The sequence below is a fragment of the Chanos chanos genome, chromosome 5, assembly GCF_902362185.1.
Source record: "Chanos chanos chromosome 5, fChaCha1.1, whole genome shotgun sequence".
In the NCBI taxonomy this organism is placed as follows: domain Eukaryota; kingdom Metazoa; phylum Chordata; class Actinopteri; order Gonorynchiformes; family Chanidae; genus Chanos; species Chanos chanos.
In genome coordinates this window covers 24,896,264-24,916,263 of record NC_044499.1, presented here as the reverse complement: position 1 = coordinate 24,916,263, position 20,000 = coordinate 24,896,264, and the positions used below count along the sequence as shown (strand labels likewise).

The 20,000-nt window shown below is 44.8% G+C and overlaps 1 protein-coding gene across 1 annotated transcript in view; it reads right to left on the bottom strand.

Annotated features, from left to right (window-relative positions):
* The window catches only part of phlpp1 (PH domain and leucine rich repeat protein phosphatase 1), a 48,565-nt gene extending 30,694 nt beyond the window's left edge, over positions 1-17,871 (bottom strand). Inside the window, exon 1 of the mRNA XM_030773469.1 lies at positions 16,015-17,871. Coding sequence (XP_030629329.1) covers positions 16,015-17,695 — 1,681 coding nt within the window. The 5' untranslated portion in view covers positions 17,696-17,871. The remainder of the gene's footprint in view (positions 1-16,014) is intronic.
* Between the last annotated feature and the right edge of the window lie 2,129 nt (positions 17,872-20,000).

Below are 20,000 nucleotides of genomic sequence, written 5' to 3'. Positions count from 1 at the left end.
AGTACTGTACTGGTGTGGGTCTAAAGAGAGCAGCGTATACTGGTCAGTACTGTACTGGTGTGGGTCTAAAGAGAGCGGCGTAAACTGGTCAGCACTGTATTGGTGTGGGTCTAAAGAGAGCGGTGTATACTGGTCAGGATTTTACTGGGAGAGGGAAAGTGACCGTGACCATCCCCATCACAGTGACATACAGCAGCCAAGAGGCACAGAGTCTCTCTTCAAAGTCAAAAACAAGGCCAGCACCACAAAGCTCTTCTTTTATTTACAGTGTTCCAACAGCAGAAAAAACAAACACACAAACACTGTCTTTCTATTTCTCTCTCTCTCTCACAAACAGACACACAGAGCAACCACAGACATGTACACAGTGAGCAACAGCAGTCACTAAGAAAAGGCTAAACAAGAAGGCTAAACTATCCAGATAAGACTTTATAAGCTGGTGTTTGACTGAAATAACTAACACAGCTTTGCTCTGAAAAACACTCCAGCATTGTGGGTACTGTCTGTGGCCCTGCACACAGGACATCCCCTGACTCCATCCCCTCCAGAGTTCAGATGAATGGAGGCGTTTTAAAGTGAATTCTTCTGAATCATTATGGAGGCCAGTAGTTTTAAATGAGTGTATTGTTCAATATTAAATTATTAATTAAATAAGTTTATTGTGCAATGTTAAGCTATTAATTAAATAAATGTTCTGTTATGTAATATACAGTGTAATGTAGTGTGATATTAAACATCATTAAAATGTTTTTCATTTGTGGCTTACTGAATATTAAAGCTACAATATACTGATCATTTTGGTTGCAGAAACACAGTTGTGTTTCTGTATTCATCATCTAGAGGACTTACTCAGGTTTAACAGTGTTCCCAGACTACTATCTCTCAGGGAGGAGATGAGTGCAGGTGAACACTCAGTACATCTGGACTAAGATGTCCTGTATCACACACTCAGTACATCTGGACTAAGATGTCCTGTATCACAAACTCAGTACATCTGGACTAAGATCTCCTGTATCACAAACTCAGTACATCTGGACTAAGATGTCCTGTATCACACACTCAGTACATCTGGACTAAGATGTCCTGTATCACACACTCAGTACATCTGGACTAAGATGTCCTGTATCACACACTCAGTACATCTGGACTATGATGTCCTGTATCACACACTCAGTACATCTGGACTATGATGTCCTGTATCACACACTCAGTACATCTGGACTATGATGTCCTGTATCACACACTCAGTACATCTGGACTAAGATCTCCTGTATCACACACTCAGTACGTCTGGACTAAGATCACCTGTATCACACACTCAGTACATTTGGACTAAGATGTCCTGTATCACACACTCAGTACATCTGGACTAAGATCACCTGTATCATACACTCAGTACATCTGGACTAAGATGTCCTGTATCACACACTCAGTACATCTGGACTAAGATCACCTGTATCACACACTCAGTACATTTGGACTAAAATGTCCTGTATCACACACTCAGTACATCTGGACTAAGATGTCCTGTATCACACACTCAGTACATCTGGACTAAGATCTCCTGTATGACACACTCAGTACATCTGGACTAAGATGTCCTGTATCACACACTCAGTACATCTGGACTAAGATGTCCTGTATCACACACTCAGTACATCTGGACTAAGATGTCCTGTATCACACACTCAGTACATTTGGACTAAGATCTCCTGTATGACACACTCAGTACATCTGGACTATGATCTCCTGTTTCACACACTCTCAGTGGACTGGGAGCACAGGCACACAGCTCAGATTTCAGTTTTTCTTTTGTTTAAAGTGTTTAAATACCTGTGGTGAGCTGCAAATGTAAAGTCTTACTAAAGATACTAAGAGTTCCTCTCATATCATTTCAGTTGTTTAACTTGTTATTCATCCACTCTGGTCCTACTGATGAGTGCAGCTTATGCAAACCTGACTCTCATCTGTAATCAGACGTCTCATGTATGTAGATGTGTGTGTGTGTGTGTGTGTGTCCTGACCAGGCCTTTGTAAATTTTCACTCTGTGGTAGCTTCTAGCACCCTTCTGCTAAATGGCCGTAAACTGAACATCTAGTTTTGACAGGAGAGAGTCCGACACCAAGTGTCCTGAGCTTTGTGTCCTGTGATGATGCACTGGCGATGAGAAACAGGATGTAATAAAAGGAAATCGTGACTTTTAGAAAACGCGCCTCTGTAAGATACAGATTCCTCTACACTCAGCCTCCGAAGACCACCTCTCACTGCTGCATTATAAAACCCCTAAGCCCCGACCAAGCCATACCCAACAGGGCAGGTTTATAAGAGGCAAGCAGGAAACGGCACGGCCTGTCCCGTCTTCTCAGATGACTGAAGTCATGAGCCAAGCAGACATGAAGTATGCAAACGTAAGCATCATTCTGCTGTTCTTCGATTTAAAAAACAAAACAAAAAAAATCCCCATGAAAACACTTGTTAGGATATCTCTATACTGGCAGTCTCAGCACTCAGCCGTACCTGCGTGCATTACAGGCTGGATTACACCCACATCAGCTGGTCCCAGGTCAGTGTCCTAGGGCTCAAAGTGTGTACTATACTGTGACAGCTGAACTGGAATCTGCTGTTCAGACCAATGTAAAATATACGTAAAGTTGACTGCTATAATATGTCCTACTGTGTCCCAGATAGCGTTATTGATGCTATGTTGAAAAATAGATCCGTTTTAGGTTATGGATTATGATGGCCATAGTCAGAATTGATCTTAGTTTAGTATTTATGAGTACTTACAGCAGCTTAAACATTCATAATGGAACATTTGCACATACATGTTTGTCGCTTTGTGTCTCAAAAATTTAACAATTTCATTTTACCCCAATGCAAATGTATAAAAGGTAAAGTAAAAAAACAAAAAAAACCCAAAAGCAAGGCCACAACAGACTGCACAGACCACAGAAGCCAAGCGATAAACCTTTGGTTAAGATTAGGGAGGGTCAAAGGTCAAGGCATACCTTGTCAGGGATCAGTGAGAGGTCAGAGCTCAAAGGTGAGTGGTTATAGTTCCACTGCCTACAGTAGAAAGTTAGGTTAACACGAACTCTGTTTGCCTTTGGATGTGGGGAGGTGAAGGTCATTTCCTGGCCTGGATGTCTATCCTGAATGTTAGCCTGGTTTGTCTGGATTAACACTTCCTCACTGTTAATGACCGAGTATGTTAAGAGTCACTGCCACTCAACTACCCACTCTTACCTGACTTTCCAAAGGCTGCTCCACTCACCTGTTCTTTCCTCCACCCCCCCTCCCTTTATCACAATCTCTCTCTCCCTCTGTCTCTCCAAATGGCACTGTTCTCCTCTGATATGAACTTCACCTCCTCCTTGGCTTTCTGCACACCTCTCTCTCTCACTTCAGGAGGGATGCACAGTTATTTCAAACACAGGATCTTGCCAGACAGAAACAACATAAAACCACAGATGATGTCATCTCTGACACGCCACACTGCCCATACACCTGCACTGGTAGCAAACTGCACTAATAACAAGACGCTTTATCAGAGAAGACATCATAGTTCATATATGAAAAAGTTTCTGTTTGACGGTGTTGTGTTATGCTGTTCTGTGAGTGCTGTGTCAGTGAGCACAGCAGGTCATGTGACAACTGCAGAGGTCTGTCAGTTGGTCCTTTTCCTGCTACACACAGGACACAAACGTAGACCAGGTGCATTACAAGCATGCCTCACATTTATTTGTCTTTCAAAACAGTGAGCAGTTATCTGATCTGGGCTCAGTTACTGCAGGCAGAAGGTCATATTAAAAAAAGGCTTAAAGCTGAACACGCTGACAGGCAGGCTGACGGGGCGGGATGGCAGGGGCCGGGCACAGAGGGACTGGATACACAGCTGTAGATACAGCAATAATGTTCCTGACATCACTTGCTTCTCTGTCCATACTTGCAGTAAGCAGGGTGACAATGTTTGGCCTAAAGAAGCCTCTGGGTTTGGCTGTGGGAGCCATGCCATGATAGAATAGTTCAATAACATGGTGGCTGGTCGTCTGCTCAACACTCACTGGACTACACAGCCCAAACCAAACCCATTCTGTGTCCACACCCTGACTAACTTCTCCTTTTGCTTTTTCAGCTGCTCTTCACTTTTGTCACTTATGCCTCTATGCGACTGTGTGTGTGTGTGTATGACGGAGCTTTTGATAAGGACACTGAGAGAGTGGAGGTGGCTGTGCAGTGTGGTGTATGGGAGGGGCTACAGTGGGCATGTGCTGTCGTAAGACTGAGGAAGTAAATGAAAGAACTTGGTGTTACTGCACATTCCCCTGACCCCACGTGCCCCCCTCCCCCGCCCCCTTTTGTATTGTTTAAAATTTAACGAGGCTCGGAGCGAGTGTGACGGTGGGATCCGGGGTGCTCTGGCACTGCGCCCTGTCACATGCATGAGCCATGTGACCATAGTGGCACAGAGAGAGAGCGAGCGAGCGAGAGAGAGAGAGAGAGCGAGAGAGACCCACAGAGGCAAAGGGGTTGAGGAGCAGAAAGAACAACTGAACCAAGTGAATGAAAGAGAGAGAGGGAGAAAATGAGAAAGGGAGAGGAATAGAGAGAGAGGGCGAGGAACAGAGAGTGAGAATGATTGCTGTGGTAGGTTGTACAGTTTTTCTGCTTTTTTTTCTCTCCTTGGTCTGTGGCACCACTCCCTGAGGTTAGAGGTAAGAACACTCAGAGATGGGTGTTAACTCTGCGAAGTCCTGAGAGCCTGGGAGAATTGACCCTTCGCTAAGGCCCGCCCCCTTGGTTACTGTTGCTACGCCTGTCAAGCATTCACACCCAGCATGTCAATCTATAGCGTTTTCAACGATATCAGCAAGAGATATTCCAAAGAAAATAATAGAAAATTTCTGGAATCAAAGTTTGGAAATTTTGAGAGAAGTAGCTAGAAAGGACTACAATATGCATGTGAGAGCTACATTCATAATATAATTTGTCTGCTGAGTACTGTGGATGAAGAGGACATTAAAATCGAGGAAAAAGCTGGTTTGGCCTCGGATGAGCTGCTGATCGAAGCACATGCACAAATGCAAAATAAAACAAGATATATAAAACTAACCCAACGAGTTAAGGATGTTTACTAGTAGTATCTGTCAGAGCCAACTTTTTAAAGTAACACTGCATACATCACTAAAAACTACAAGCCTTGCAGTCACTGTTAATACCTGAGTAGCTAACGTCAAGTTAACCAAATTAGCTATTGAACTGTTAGAGGGCATTTGCAATACGAGTGAACCGAGAGTGGTTGTCAACCTGAAACATGGTGAATAATTATCATTGTCAAGCCTGTACATACAGACATATTTGGCAATTTTGTGAGATTACACAGAGTTGCAACGTTACAATATTCGTTGTCTGACTGGTTTGATGTCATGCTCCACACATGCATTCAACAAATACAGTAATGTTATGTACAACTACCTCTTCATTACAAAAGTGCGTAAACAAAACATCAGCATGTTATCAATAAAATTGAGTCAGTTAGCAAACTGACATGGCAGTATGGCTTTGTTTAGTGTATCACTCAAAATACAGACTACACAGATTTCTTTGCCAAAGTGTAGTGTTATGCTAGCCGTGGCAGTCGTTAACCCCCACAGAGACAGAGTTGAATTACCATAAGTTGTCACTGTCGACATCTCTCCTCTAGTGTTTTTGGCTTTCGAAAAGCAAAAAATACGACATCCTCCTGTAAACTTTGAGGATATCTGCTGTCGGATTTGCAGGTTCCATATGCACACAGTTTCGGCATTTTCCTTTGTTCTGAAAGTTTGACAGGCCTCCTGTGCTTAGTTACGGTTGCTAACGTAGGATTGGACAGTGGCTGTTCTAGGGAGAGGCTTAGCGAAGGGTCAATTCTTCTGGCCTGCATAAAAAAGAGTGGTTTTAAACAGGAAGTACATGGTGCTCAACACCGCCATTTTAAGACGTCTTATCTGCTAGTGTCAGAAAGGGATGTAGCTAGCCTGGGTCACATGACCAAATCAGATCAGAAGCTATCTGATCTAGCAGCAGGTCAAAGGTCACGTTCAGCAGACGTCTGCAAGGCTGTCAGTCATACAATTCAAGGGTGTGAGTTTAAGCATCGCATCAGAACAGGCTGCAGGAAAACGCCATCAACACTTGCCTTGCCACATTCTATGGCTGAGCCAATGTGAAGATCTCCTCTGTTCTCAGTCAGTGACCAGACCAGAGCCTGCAGGGAGTGGTGCAAGGATCTGCTCTGGAGATGATGGTACATTTGCCTAAACTAACGTAGCCTGTATGTTTTTAAAACCTGCTGGGTAAATTTTCAAAGCTGAGAGATATGGACAGCTCAGTTAATGAGTGAGGACACAGTAAACACTTTAAAGTCTATTAAAGATCATGCTGTCATCCGCTCACTTATTGATTTACTTATCTTTCTGTTTTTTGGCACAAATTTCGCTGAAAGCAAATTAGCTGCCAAAATAATCTGGGACTAAAGAAGCCATAGAGCATGCTGGGGCGTGTTGGCCTTCACCATGGTGAACTTCAGAGAACAAACAGTATGGGCCGCCCTCAGTCCAGGCCAGAGGAGACAGGAACAGCAGAAATCCACCGAACGTGACTGCCCAAAAATCTCTGGCGAGGAGAACTCATCCAGACCTGATCGTCCAAAATCCTGTACTGTCTGCAGAGGTTAAAGTGTGTGCTGTCTGCATGGGTGTGTGCTGTTTGCATGTGTGTGTGTGTGTGTGTGTGTGTGCTTCTGTGAGGCTTAGAGTTTCAGATGCTATGCTGCATTAAGAAGAGAGCTGATGATCAAAGCTTGCTCCCCACTGACCCAAGATTAATCTCCCACCGGCCTGTACCACAGACAGCAAAGACTCTGTGTGTGTGTGTGTGTGTGTGTGTGTGTGTGTGTGTGTGTGAGGGAGAAGTCTGAACCACTTCATTGCCAATCCATTGCAGTGTGCATAACTGAAGTATGTTCATAACTCACTGGGTGATTTTTTTTCTTTAATCAAATTGAAACTGGCCTACTTTGGTCTTGGTGGACCATGCTGCTGCTGTGAGGTGTGTTTTAGACTCTGTGGGAGTGTGCTGTGTGTGACCCTGCTCTCTCATGTACTGGGACATGTACTGGGTTTATTTTTTGACAAGTATCTACCTGTCAGGGGCCATGTCTGTGGTCACAGAGGCGGCCGGATGTCACTCCCTCACGTTTCATTCTTTACCCACAAAATACATCCCCTCACTTCTCCTGCCGAACAGTCAAACACAACACAAACTGTTCAGCTTACCAGAACACTCACCCTCTCTCTCTCTCATGCTCGCTCTCTGTCTCCCTCTCTCTCTCCTTCTTACTCTCGTTCGCACTCTGTCTGTCTCTTTCTCTCGCTCCCGTTCACTCTGTGTCTGTCTGTCTCTCTCTCTCTTGCTCCTTCTTGCTCTTGTTCACTGTCTGTCTGTCTGCCTCTCTCTCTGATTGTCAGGTTTTGGGAGCAGCTTGAGTAGTGACCTGGTTCAGAATCAGGTCTCCCAGAAGGCCGGGGCCCAGAGGCACTTCAGAGGACGCCCCCCCCCCCCCCCCCCCCCCTCCCCCCCCCCCCCCCTCCCCCCCCACGTAAAACACATCCCAACAGTTAAGGTCACACTAAGATACAAAACTACATCTCTCTGCTTTTGCAAGAACCATAGTCTTCCACTAGTGGCTGAAATGTACCAACTACAGCCCCAAAGCAGGGAAATTTCCTGCTGACCAAACAGTAATGTTACAGAAAGGCAGGGACCATCAGGCCACGGGGGGGGGGGGGGGGGGGCTGACTGACAGACCCTCCAGACTGGAATAGACTGTGAAAACGGGCATGTTGTTCCCAGGCAGCCAGAGTGGGAGAATGAGACTGGCTGTAGACACAGACTTCTGGCACTGGAGACGTGACAGCCGTCATAGGCACTTCCTGTATCAGAGCGTCAGCTCTCTCCTAAAGTCCATGGTCTCCCGTCAGGGGAGAGACAAAAACAGACAGAAAACACAAGGACGCATCACACTGCTCCAAATTAAAAGGCAAATGTTTAGACAGCTGACTTGATTTAATGGACCGTGTACGTCTGAGGCGCGAAACAAAGCAAAACGAAAGAAACAAAAAAAGAAAGAGGCACAAAACAAAACAAAACAAACAAAAACAGAAAGAAAATATACCTTGTCCTGTATGTCATAAAAAAGCCTTAGCACAGACTCATACATAACTAAAACATGCTCGTATATTTGGAGACTTAGGTGGACAGAATGGAGAAAAAGTAAGAAAACTGGGGCGTCAGAGTGTGAAAACATGAGAGAATAGGCACTTTCGCACCGAACAGTTCTAGGGGTCTAATGCGATAGGAACTACCCCCTGTGGAGCTTCCCCTAGAACTACATTCGTTCTAGGGCCTTTTTTCTGTTTGCTTTCGCACCGCCAGCAGGAACGCTGAAGTGACGTAAGCCGGCCGACGGTATAGCAGCTAAGAGCTGTTGTTTATGACTAACCAGGATAGCTGCACATTTTGAAGTACAAATTTAATGACTTTTAAGACCTTTTAAATACCTCCAAAAGGAAAAAAAGAGCCATTACTGCGGAAGAAATCGACAAACTAGACTACAGTATACACAATGAGTTTTATTGAATTTGAATGACAGAAATATTGATTGCACATTAGATAACCTATAACTGCCTTCTCATTAACGAAAATAAAACTGTATGGCGATAGACCCAGTCCAATGGAAAAAATAATTTCCCAATGCATTTATGCATTTACCACCGCAGTAGCAGTGAATGACTTGATAGGCATAGTACTTTTCGGGTGCTAGCATAGCGTTTGTGCCTGACCCTTGCTCGCGGCATCGTGTTTTTTTTTTTTTTTTTTTTTTCCTTTTTCCCCGCCGCAGCCCTAAAATCGTAAGCTGGATAAACACATTCTTATTTTACGTTAAAATGCGGATCACAGCCACATAAGCGGACACACAAGCACCTACCGAAGCGGAGTGTAGCCTACGCTACCTCTTCAATGTACAAATATACATTGGACGTTGCAAAATGGTCATTGTTGGGGGATATAAAATACCGGTAAAATAAAACATAAAAACCATGTGCCCCCTCCTACAATTCCAGACATTTTGAGACATGAATATCAAAAGCTAAATGAAATACGTTCTAAGACTTTATATTTTGCACGGATCTTTAAAAATGGTCGTTGCAATCATCGTATACCTGTGTCTGGATCAATGGCTGTACACCTATGTCACAAGGTTCCTATTGCGCTGCGAAAGTACCTACCCTGAAGTAGGAGCTAAAAAAGCCCCTCAAAACAGCGTTCTAAGAACTATGATCGTTCTAAGTTCCTGCGGTGCGAACACGCGAAAAAGGGGGTACTTTCTCCAACAGTTCTAAGAACTATGGAAAAGTTCCTCCGGTGTGAAAGCGCCTAATGAGAGGAAGAGGAGAAAAGAGGAACCAAACATGGCCGAAGGGGAGGACAGACTTTAAAAAGAGGGGTTCCTAAGGGGGAGCTGATCCTTAGAGCCACAGTGCAGGACTGCCCCAGTACTCAGCACACAGGAACAATAACCACAACAATCAGTGGAAATGGAAGTCAAGATAAAGGAAGCAAACACCCTCAATATTTGTCTCAAGAGGGGTCTGGTAGTGCTTTCTTAAAACCACTCCTAAACACTGGAAATCCACTGATGTCCAACCCCACATACACACACGTACACCCTGAGGGGACTACAACAGGACTAAATTTACACACATACCTCAGCACACACAGCAGTCCTCAGACAGATTCACCCATCGGCCCTGTGCATACCACTGAGATCTGAATCACTATGGTACCATCTCACACACACACACACATGCACACACATATGATATCTTATCACTATCCAGTAAAGCATCCTTACACAAACACACACATGTGCAGACACACAGATGTCCAGAGACACACACACACACATAGACATACACACTCTCTCTCTCTCTCGTTCATCCTCCAGTCAGGATCCTAGCTCAGCTGACCAGCAGTGCAGTCCCTGTTCCTGTCAAACGTGTCAAATCTGATTAGACAATTACATAATGACTCATTTAACGGCCTGGCTAGAAACAACACTGACTGTATCAAGGGCCTGTGTGTGTGCGTGCGTGCGTGTGTGTGTGTGTGTGTACACACTACACTAACATGACATGCCAGTGTGTGTAACAGTAAAACCCAGGGCCCCTCACCCATCTGAAGATGGCTTTTACTCGGGGATTTACTCAGGTTTTTGGCCGACGTTAGCCATTAAACCAACGGAGTTTGGTTTTCCAGACAAAAGTCCTCTCTAAATATTAAACCTGTATTCCCTGTGTGTGTGTGTGTGTGTGTGTGTGTGTGTGTGTGTGTGTTGAAGGGGGGGGGGGGGGGGGCGGGTCCTCTCTAAACATTAAACCTGTGTTTCTTAAGACTGCTTCTGTGGGTGCCCTGGGGTCAAAAATGATCCTCATGAGTTTGACAATTTAACGCTCAACCATAACAGACAGGCCCATATTCAGATCTGAATGTATTTGATAAGAGAGCCGTCATCATCTGGGTTTAAAAACACACCAAGACTGGTTACCAGAGCGACAGCTGACACTTTTTAAAGGTGTAAAAAACACAGAGGCCAGAATGCTTGGACTCCTGGTGGAGAGGGAGAGAAGGAGAGAGAGTGTGAGTGAGTGAGTGTGTGTGTGTGTGTGTGTGTGTCAGAACCGAAGCAAAGACACTAGTCAATCTGATCTTTCCGCTTTGTCATTAGACAAACGCGAACCTACATCTGACTGACTGAGTTTGAGAGATTTAGGTTAAAGGAAGGAAGCAACCAGCGCTAACTCTCAGTAGAACCCTACCAGAACTAGTAGTAGTCACCTTGACCTGTTCCATATTGTCATTAAGTTTGAATATTCCACTAAAGAAGACAAAGCAGTCTCCTTTTCCAGCGAGAAGATGAATCTCATTAATGTGCAGGACACGCCTCTCTATATTCAGCTCAGTCTACAACCTCCCATCCAGCACACAAGACATTGCAAACCTGTTACACCTCTAACAAGCCTCTGGAAAATTTAAAACTGGACAAAGCATTAAAAATCTCAAAAACAAACAAATAAACAAACTAAGAAGAAAAAAAAAAAAGATGCACTGGTGCTTTTCCTTTGTGTAAACTAAAGCAGGCAGATGACGCTTTCCAAAAGGACTGGTTCCCAAAGCCAGGAACCTAGCTGTTAACCACCAAGCCCCGGTCCCCTGTCTCCCTGCCATATCACTCCTGTCTCCCAGCCGCGTCCCTCCTGCCTCCCGGCCCTTGCCTCCTGTCTCCCAGCTGTGTCCCTCCTGTGTGGGCCAGATGGGTGAATGTTTGGCTGGATGTAAGTACAGGTAAAACATACCTCCCTCATTCATACATGTCCACCAGCCCCACAGCCGCAGCAGACACACCACGAACCAGTCGAAAGAGCTTATGAAAGATTACAGTGGCAGAATTAAGGGAGATACGAGGGGGAAAAACAAAAAAACAAAAAAGAAAAACATGCAGAACTGGTTGTGCCATCTTCACTGTAACTGCTGTCCCATTTAAATGCATTCATGTCCTGACAGTTACGAGGTCACGGATAAGTCGTCAGGTGAGCCGACCAAAATGAGAAAAACTCTCATCTACCAGAACTTGAAAAAAAATAAATAAATAAATCTAAAAAAAAAAAATATATATATATATATATATATATATATATATATATATATATATATATATATATATGTGTGTGTGTGTGTATGTATGTATGTATGTATGTATGTATGTATGTATGTGTGTGTGTGTGTGTGTGTGCGTGCGCGTATATATATATATATAAATAAAATACACATTATATATCATGTCAAGTTGGAGTCAAACAGATAGAATAAGAGGACAGGATGATGCCTTGGATTAAAGGGGAAAAAAGTGTTGGATATGCTAAAAAGCTTTGAGAGTAAATTATTAAAAGTTCTGCCCTGGTTTAACTAGGCCACTCTGACTTCTCTCCACTGGTTGGACAGAACTAGCGTTTAATCTATCTGCTTTTCTCACGGCAACATGCACACACAATGTCTTGACACAGCCAGAGTCATACCAACCTATCAGGAAAAGGCTCTCCAATGACATCATGAACAACGACTTCCTTACGCTCATCTCTTTCCAAAACCAAGCAGTGGAATTAGGCAAGCCTTGTCCCCCAGACACACCCACCCCTGTCCCCACCCTCAGAGTTTATCTGAATCAGAGGTGCACAGAGCTAGTGTTTGTTTGTTTGTTTGTTTGTGTGTGCGTGTGTGTGTGTTAAACAGAAAGAAAGACTTCGTAAGATGTTAATGTCTAACTAAGAGATTAGATATGTGTTGTTATACTGCCTGTAAGCACAAGGTTTCTGACAGGATCTGGCCAACCATTTCAGTTATTAATGCTGTGAGTTAGTGATGGTGTTCAGTGTTGACAGCTGTGCACCCCCCACCCCCCATAACCCTGACCCCCTCTCCACTCTTCCAAACCCGGATGAACCCCTCCTCTCTCCTCTCTTTCTTCAGCCATGCATGCTTGACATTCTGAAGGAACCAGAGTACATTCCACGCATACCACTTAATGGGGGCGGTGGGGAGGACTGTTCCGGAAGACACCCGCCCGTAACAGAGGGAGAGAGATAAAGCGAGAGAAGGAGATATAGAGAGACTGGGAGAAAGAGAAAGAGAGAGAGTTAACCGCAGGAGGGTTGATTGACAGACCTAAGAGACAGCTCAAGTGACTAGAGTTAAGCTGAGTCACATGGGGTCCTGTAGCGTCGTCATGACGACCCCCTCCCCCTCCCTCTGCTGGACATGTCAGACATATGTGGACATCTGCTGACTCATGCAGGGGTGTGTAGGCTGGACACACACACGCGTGTGTGCGTGCACAATAACACTTGTAATAGTAATACACATTTTCACACTATTCAATACCACCTAAAGCCACAAAAAATACACTACACAATACGAACACTTTCTAAAAAGACAAGCGCACAACACACACTCCATGACAACGACCAATAAACGATACTGAAACACCCCAGACACTCTGAGGTCCCTGGCATCTGGCAACTGTACGGGGTTAACACAAAATAAACAGCCTCTGCCTCCTGTTAGTGGTCTTGTCTCTGTGAAACCCAGAGGACAAACCTGTCGTACGGGATGGCCTGTCTGACTGCTCATTATCTTACCCAGAGTCCACACACTACAAACACACTCTCCATGTTTTCACAATGACAACATGTTTAACTGTAAACATGACTCTTACCACAGCTACGCTTCCCTCACAAACACAAAGCCCACCTCGCCATCATAGCCTACATGTCCAAGTTAGATCGACCTGATCTGGAGTAAGTTCATTCTATAACTGTTCTTTTCTCTAGCACCAGACTGCAGGATGAGAAAGAGGAAAGTGGCCAGAACATTCAAGAACCAGCACCAACATGCATGTGCCATGGCAGGAAGACTTAAATATATATTCCCTCCTTCAATCACACACACCTTCCTTATTGTTAACATCCCTGTTTTTCTTTTACTGAGTGAATGAATGAGCTTCCTGCCAGGTCTTGGCAAGGCCGCATTCATGAGAGTGAGGACGGGAGGGAGAGAGAGCGAGAGAGAGAGAGGAGTGTCTGAGAGCAAGGAGAAAGGCCAAGCAGCATCCAAATATCCAGAGTGTACAAGTCTCAAAGAATTGGGCATTAAATACCCCCCCTGCTCCCCCACCCCCCCTCCCTCTCACCCTCTCTCTCTCACACACCCACCCGTTCCTCCAGCAGGACATTCAAGCTTTTCATTTGAATGACAATGGAGCCCGAGCCGGAACAAGACCAGTGTCCAAGCACCATAAGTTGGCTGCATCGTCTTTGTGGCCACGTCATACACACCCGTGGGAGTCCAGCACGCTGCCATATTTTATTACCAACAAACAGCAGAGAGAGAGAGAGAGAGAGACAGAGAGAGAGAGAGAGAGAGGGAGAGAGGTGTTTTCAAAAACAGGAACAAAAACAAAAAAACAGACAAGGAACTTGTCTTTCACTGGGGGCAGATCCACTGAATGTCTGCCTGCTATACAGCTATCCACTGCTGTTCTTACAGCCTATACATGTGTGCCTAAAGACATGGTGCTCCTGAGACAGCCACTTAAGTGTTGCACCGTTAAACATTTATGTTTGACTTAGCAGGTCGGTCTGTAGCTGTCCAGACTTGAGCCGCAGAGAGTGAACTGATGTTAACTTGCACCCGTGCCAAAGCTCCAACTTAAGAAATAAGGGCACGAGTGGGAGGGGCTGACTGAGCTGCCGCGTTTAGAGTGTGGACAGCGTGTGTGTGTTACCCCTTTTCCACTGCCGCGGTGCCGGTGCCGGTGCCCGATCGAGCACCGGCACCCGCGCTTTTCCACTGACAAAATACTGGTGCCGGAGCCGAAAAGCTGGCACCGGCACGGCACCACAGAATTGCTGGTCCCAAAAGTTGGAACCGCTGACGTCAGAGGCTATGCAAATAAAAACCACGCGAGAACCAATCAGTTCAGCGTTTGATACGTGACGTTTTTTAGAGAGGCGGGAGTAACAAAAAACGTCTGACCAAGTAGCGGTAGGCTAAAGGATATTTGTAGCATGAAAATGTATATGATTAAAAGATGCATGAGTAACAATTTGTGTCTACATCAATACGGGCTGTTGTTTACATGTTACATGAACGTAGTCGGACCCAGAGTGGTAGAAAAAGACACTCTCTCTCTCGGCTCTGGCTGGTGCAATTAAACCACTTCATGCAGACCTTCATTTAAACACTCGTTTTAACTTTTGAGCTAGGTGACTTACTATTTTCATGAATTTTGCCCCCAGAGCGAAAAGTTCTGGGACAAAATTCGTGAGGTGTTTCGCTGTGTGGAAGTCTAGCGTAAAAGTAAATTTATAAAGAGCAAGCAATGTGTTCTGTCCGACATTATTTTTTCCCCACGGAAATTACCCAAACTTTCGCTATGTAGCGTTCGGTTCCCAAACCAGTGGAAATGCGGGCCGGTTCTCAAAAGGCACCAAGGCAGCACCGGCTCCGCACCGGCACGGGCACGGGCACCAGCACCGTCGTAGTGGAAAAGAGACATGTGTGTTTCATGGTGAGGAGGGAGGAGCAGACGGCAACATCGGCCTACTTCTGCAGTTCCACCGGTCAGCCTGCCCCCCGCGAGTGACTCTGGGCGGAAGAACGTTATGACCGTGTATCTCCGTGTCCACGGCTTCTCCATCAGTGACGGTGGAATTCGTTCACACTCCAACAGTGCGTACAGTAAACACCGAATAAGAGAACTTAACACTGAAATGTATCATCTCTGGATACTGATTTAAAAGACAGATCGCACACTATGCAGTAAAGTAAGAGAGGACGGAAACGGAAAGAATAAACAAACAAACAACCGTGTGGAGATTGAAGTCGCATTTTGTAAGGCGTCCTACATACACCACTCAAAGGCCTCTACACATATCAACGATTTTTCATTGGTGTACCAAAACGTTTAGTCTCTAAAACCTTAAGATTTTTACGTAGACCCAAAGAAGCGGCAGGCCAGAACTCGCGCTGGTTTAGGATAATATTAAAACTTTTCTAGGACATAGTCTATACACAGTTTCTCAAGAGACACAGAACTAAACAAGGTCCCAGTGATTGACAGAGTTTGCCATTGAAGACCTACACATGCAACTGGTATTTCTGCTGTTATGAAGTAGCCACCTTTTGCTTAAAATCGATCGACGTCGCCTGGACTCTAAGCTAACATTTAGTTAAACTCTGTAAACACACAAAAACCAACAAACTCTTTGGTACAACGCCCCCCCTTCAGCTTCACTCAACACAAATGGGAAACGCACTGCCTACGGAGTAAGTACACTGCTTATGAAACTCACCTGCGTAGAAGCGTAACAAAGAGCCTAATTCGGGGTTCATTCCTTCCTCTTGTACCCGCCAAGGGTCCTTAAATCCCAATTTAAAGAGAAAGTCATTTTGAATTTGGAGCGGCCTCTCGTCCGGGCCAAGCCTCCGGGCAGCCTCACCGTGCAGCTGAACATAAAGTGACGGGATAGAGTCGTTATCTGACACTAGGTTCGTTTGCGAAACGCCGGGGTGATTGTCGGGGCTTTGAGTGTCAGCAGTGTTACCTGTCAAGCTGCCCGTTGATAAAGAGTTGGAGCTCGTGCTGGGTGGCATGATGCCCAGCCTGCCGTTTGTCTCGGTATCACCTGTCACGTCATTAAAACGGTCAACCACGAAAAGGCCATTGCTGGCAGAAACGGTACTAATGTCACTGGAGAAATTTTGTAGGTCTTGGGGAATGGGATCTATGGTCGTACTCGAGGAAGGACCGTCGAGCTCCAGTTCATCCGAAGAACTGCCATAAGTATCCAAACCCTCCGTCGCGCTGTCAAAGGTCGGGCTCAGAACTGACGCATCTGTACCCAAAATCATGTCATCACTCAAGGAGTCCCGGTGCTCACTAAGCCGAGCCCCGGAGCTCAAGTCATCAAACGTACTGCTCTCTACGTCCGAACCGGAGTTTCGCCCACAGCTGTCAGTACCGTTAAATCTCTTCTCTGACTCATCGTCATTCGGCGTATCCACAGTTGTGTTCGAATTTAGGTCTGACAGTGAGTGATCTAAAATACTGGCCCCAGATGGGGTATCAGGAGAGAAAAGGTTTATATCGAACTCCTCCTGTGGCCTAGCACTATCTTTTCCAAGAAGCAAGAGTCTTAACCTGTCACTTGGTTCGTCGTGTTGGCCAGCCCTTGAATCGGCCCGTCTCGGAGAACTAGAGCGGCTGCCCTCCGCACTTCTCGTCTGGTTATGTTTACACAGAAAAGAAAATTTGCCATTACAGTTACCGTTAACATCTGTCATATGGTAGCTTTTTCCAACTAGACGCACCACCGACCCCGATTTGCTGGTCAGACGCTGGGCTATTTCCCTGGCTGTGGTCTCCAGTGTACACAACACCGGCCTAGGGCATGAAGCCGTAAGCTTGTCGTGGACATGTATGGATCCCCGATGTAGGTCCGCCCGCACCCACTGCCTGTCAGACGGCTGTAGCTGAATATTTTGCCGATGCCTAAGCAAAGTCTTCCTGTCCAGACTCCGTGTGTGCAAGGAGGACGAAGAAGAGGCCGAGTTCATTTTCCCACCCCCGGCGGACACAGCTGAGGTGGCAGTGGTTGCTGCTGCAGCCGAGAGATTCCTCCTCAAACGCCTCCTTTTCAGCAGAAGCGAGTTCGAACTGCTCATTAAACTTCGGCCATTTTTAGAGGTTTTGATAACAGTTTTACTCGTGATGTTTGTATCTGCAGCTGCCTGAGGCTGGCGACTCCCTTTAAGGACATCTGTTCGAGGGGCTGTCAATTGTCTTCCGCTCTCTGTCTTTGACTCACCACCACCGCCATCATCCAAGGCCATTCTCAAAGCAGTGGACAGTCCGCTGGGCTTCTTTAACTTGCTCACGCCGTCAGTATCCAAGAGGGATTTCCCTGCGCCCGCCGTTGCGGAACTATCCTCGACCAACTTGACGGCCGACACAACAGCCCGCGCACTTTCCATCTTCCGCAAGTACTAACTAATCCACGGATACGTGCTTAGAAACTACTACCTATTCCATGTGATAGTCGAAGAAGAAGATGCACACCGTTCGCGTCCGCCGTTTGAACGGCGTAACTAATCCTCTGAACATCCAGCTGCCTTCGTGTTCACCTCGATCAACGTCTTGTCCCGCTGTCCCAATGTCAGATCATGGAGACTATCGGTGGAAGGAAACTCAAGTAGGAGTGTAATGCACGGGAGGGCGGAGACGCAACAGTGGGTCTCATTACGCATGAAATAGTAGCTACGCGAGAATACAAAATGAACGTCGTCCGACCTCTTACGCAAATACTATGCTACATATATTCATGAGATGACACCAAAATGGAGGCGAGGCAAACTCACTGTAGAACTGTGGGAAATGTAGTTCAAAATGCGAGTTATCCTTCTCGATCTTCATTGAAATCCGGAAAGTATAAACTACATTTCCAACATAAAATGGTAAAGGGCCACAAATAATGTTTTGTTAAACTGTACCTTCTGAAAACTGATGTAGGTCGCCCTAAATTATACTGCAGAAAATGGAAATTTGCTGCAAAATCAGAAGTGTTGTGCAGAAGCGCAGAACAAATTTCTACATATATTGCGTATTTCTTAATCGTGTCGACAAAGGCATATCAACTAAACTAACGTAACAAAAACTTGCATTCCTAACACTGCAGTAAAAATTGTTATTTTAAAACTTAAGTTAATATACTCTGTGGTACGCTCTACGTTGTCTTGTCAGGTTTACATGCTTAAATGCTGTCGAATTCGCACTATCATAACAATCCACAGGGAACAGCAAATCCTTTCACACGAAGGGAAAGTAAATTCGCCATCTCATGGGACTCCCTTTAGTCACGTCTGTCAAGTAAAAACGGCCAACTTACTCCATCTAGTGGAATCCTCCTCAGCACCAACGTTTAGCCTTCCTCAAATAAATTCATTTATTCTAAAGAAGGGTAAAAACACCACCCTGTTTTGCCGATACTGCTTGGTATTAAAGTAACATGGGTCACACTTAGTTTAAACCATCCCAGTTTTGATTAGGAGAGTGAAGCTAGGTCGTCGGTGTTTTGTTTTTTGGCAAAATTAGTGCTTCAAAGAATCTGGACATCCGGAAATTACACCCAGCACGTCACAACCGCTTCGTTTTAAATCAAATGGATTATAATTATGATTTAGCTCTTAGCAGAAATATGTTTACTCAGAATCCATCTGGAGGTAATTCCCTTAATTCTTTCATTCTAATTGTCTGAGCTACTAGTTTGAGTGTGCTGTCACATAATTCTTACGGATAGGCTGCAGAATGTCGTTTTTCTTTATTAGAATATTGAGCATATAACAGAAAAACTTCGAATTAGGCACACTCTACCAAGGAACAGTTCTCGCACTTGAAGCCCAGTACCAGAAAAACTCGATCTTTTCACCAAGTGCAGTTAGATGCTACTTTTGACCATAAAGTCATGGAGAGAATGGTCATCGTAGTCTGACTGCAAAGTTTTCTTTTGGAACTTAAGAACATCCAAATTTTCAGAGGTTGAAATGCTGAGAAACCATTATGGCAATTTCTTCGTGGGAAACACGCTGTTGTGCAGCTTCGCGTTATTTTATCGGGGGATAAACGTTGTGGGTTTTTTTGTCAAGAGAGAGACTTGTGTGTGATTTGACCTCTGGTTTCACTCAAAACACAAAACGTCAAAAATGATAGCAATCAACCATTATGAGGGAGTCCTCTCCTTGTCAAACCTGTAATGCTCCAGTGACTGTAGCCACATACTAACTGTTACTGAAAGATTTTAACTAAAAAAATCATTGTGAACATTGGTAACGTATAACACTATAGGTGAAAGACTGTAATACATGTATGAGACAACACACTGTAAACTGATAATTGTGTTTAATGAAGATTGAGCAGTCATTCTGGCATTTATAAGTTTGTCATATTCTAGAAAAAAAAACATTATCAATAAAATTCACTCATCCTCTGATCACGTCCATGAAAAAAGAGACTATTTTATTGCTGAATTCCCATTCCTCAGTCCAACAAAATGGCAACTCATAACATCTGATTCCAAAACAGTTTGATTTCTTGTTAATTGTGTCAAAAAGTCCATCTTGACTTAATAAAAAAAAAAAAAAGGAGGCAAATTCTTGAGTCTTTCCTGTTGGTGGTTTGCATCTTTGAGCAGGTTTGGTGAGGACCACTTGAGTAGCTGACCAAAACACACCAAACTCATAAGAAGTGTACATAAGAATTTTGATGCTATAATGTTAGATGTTG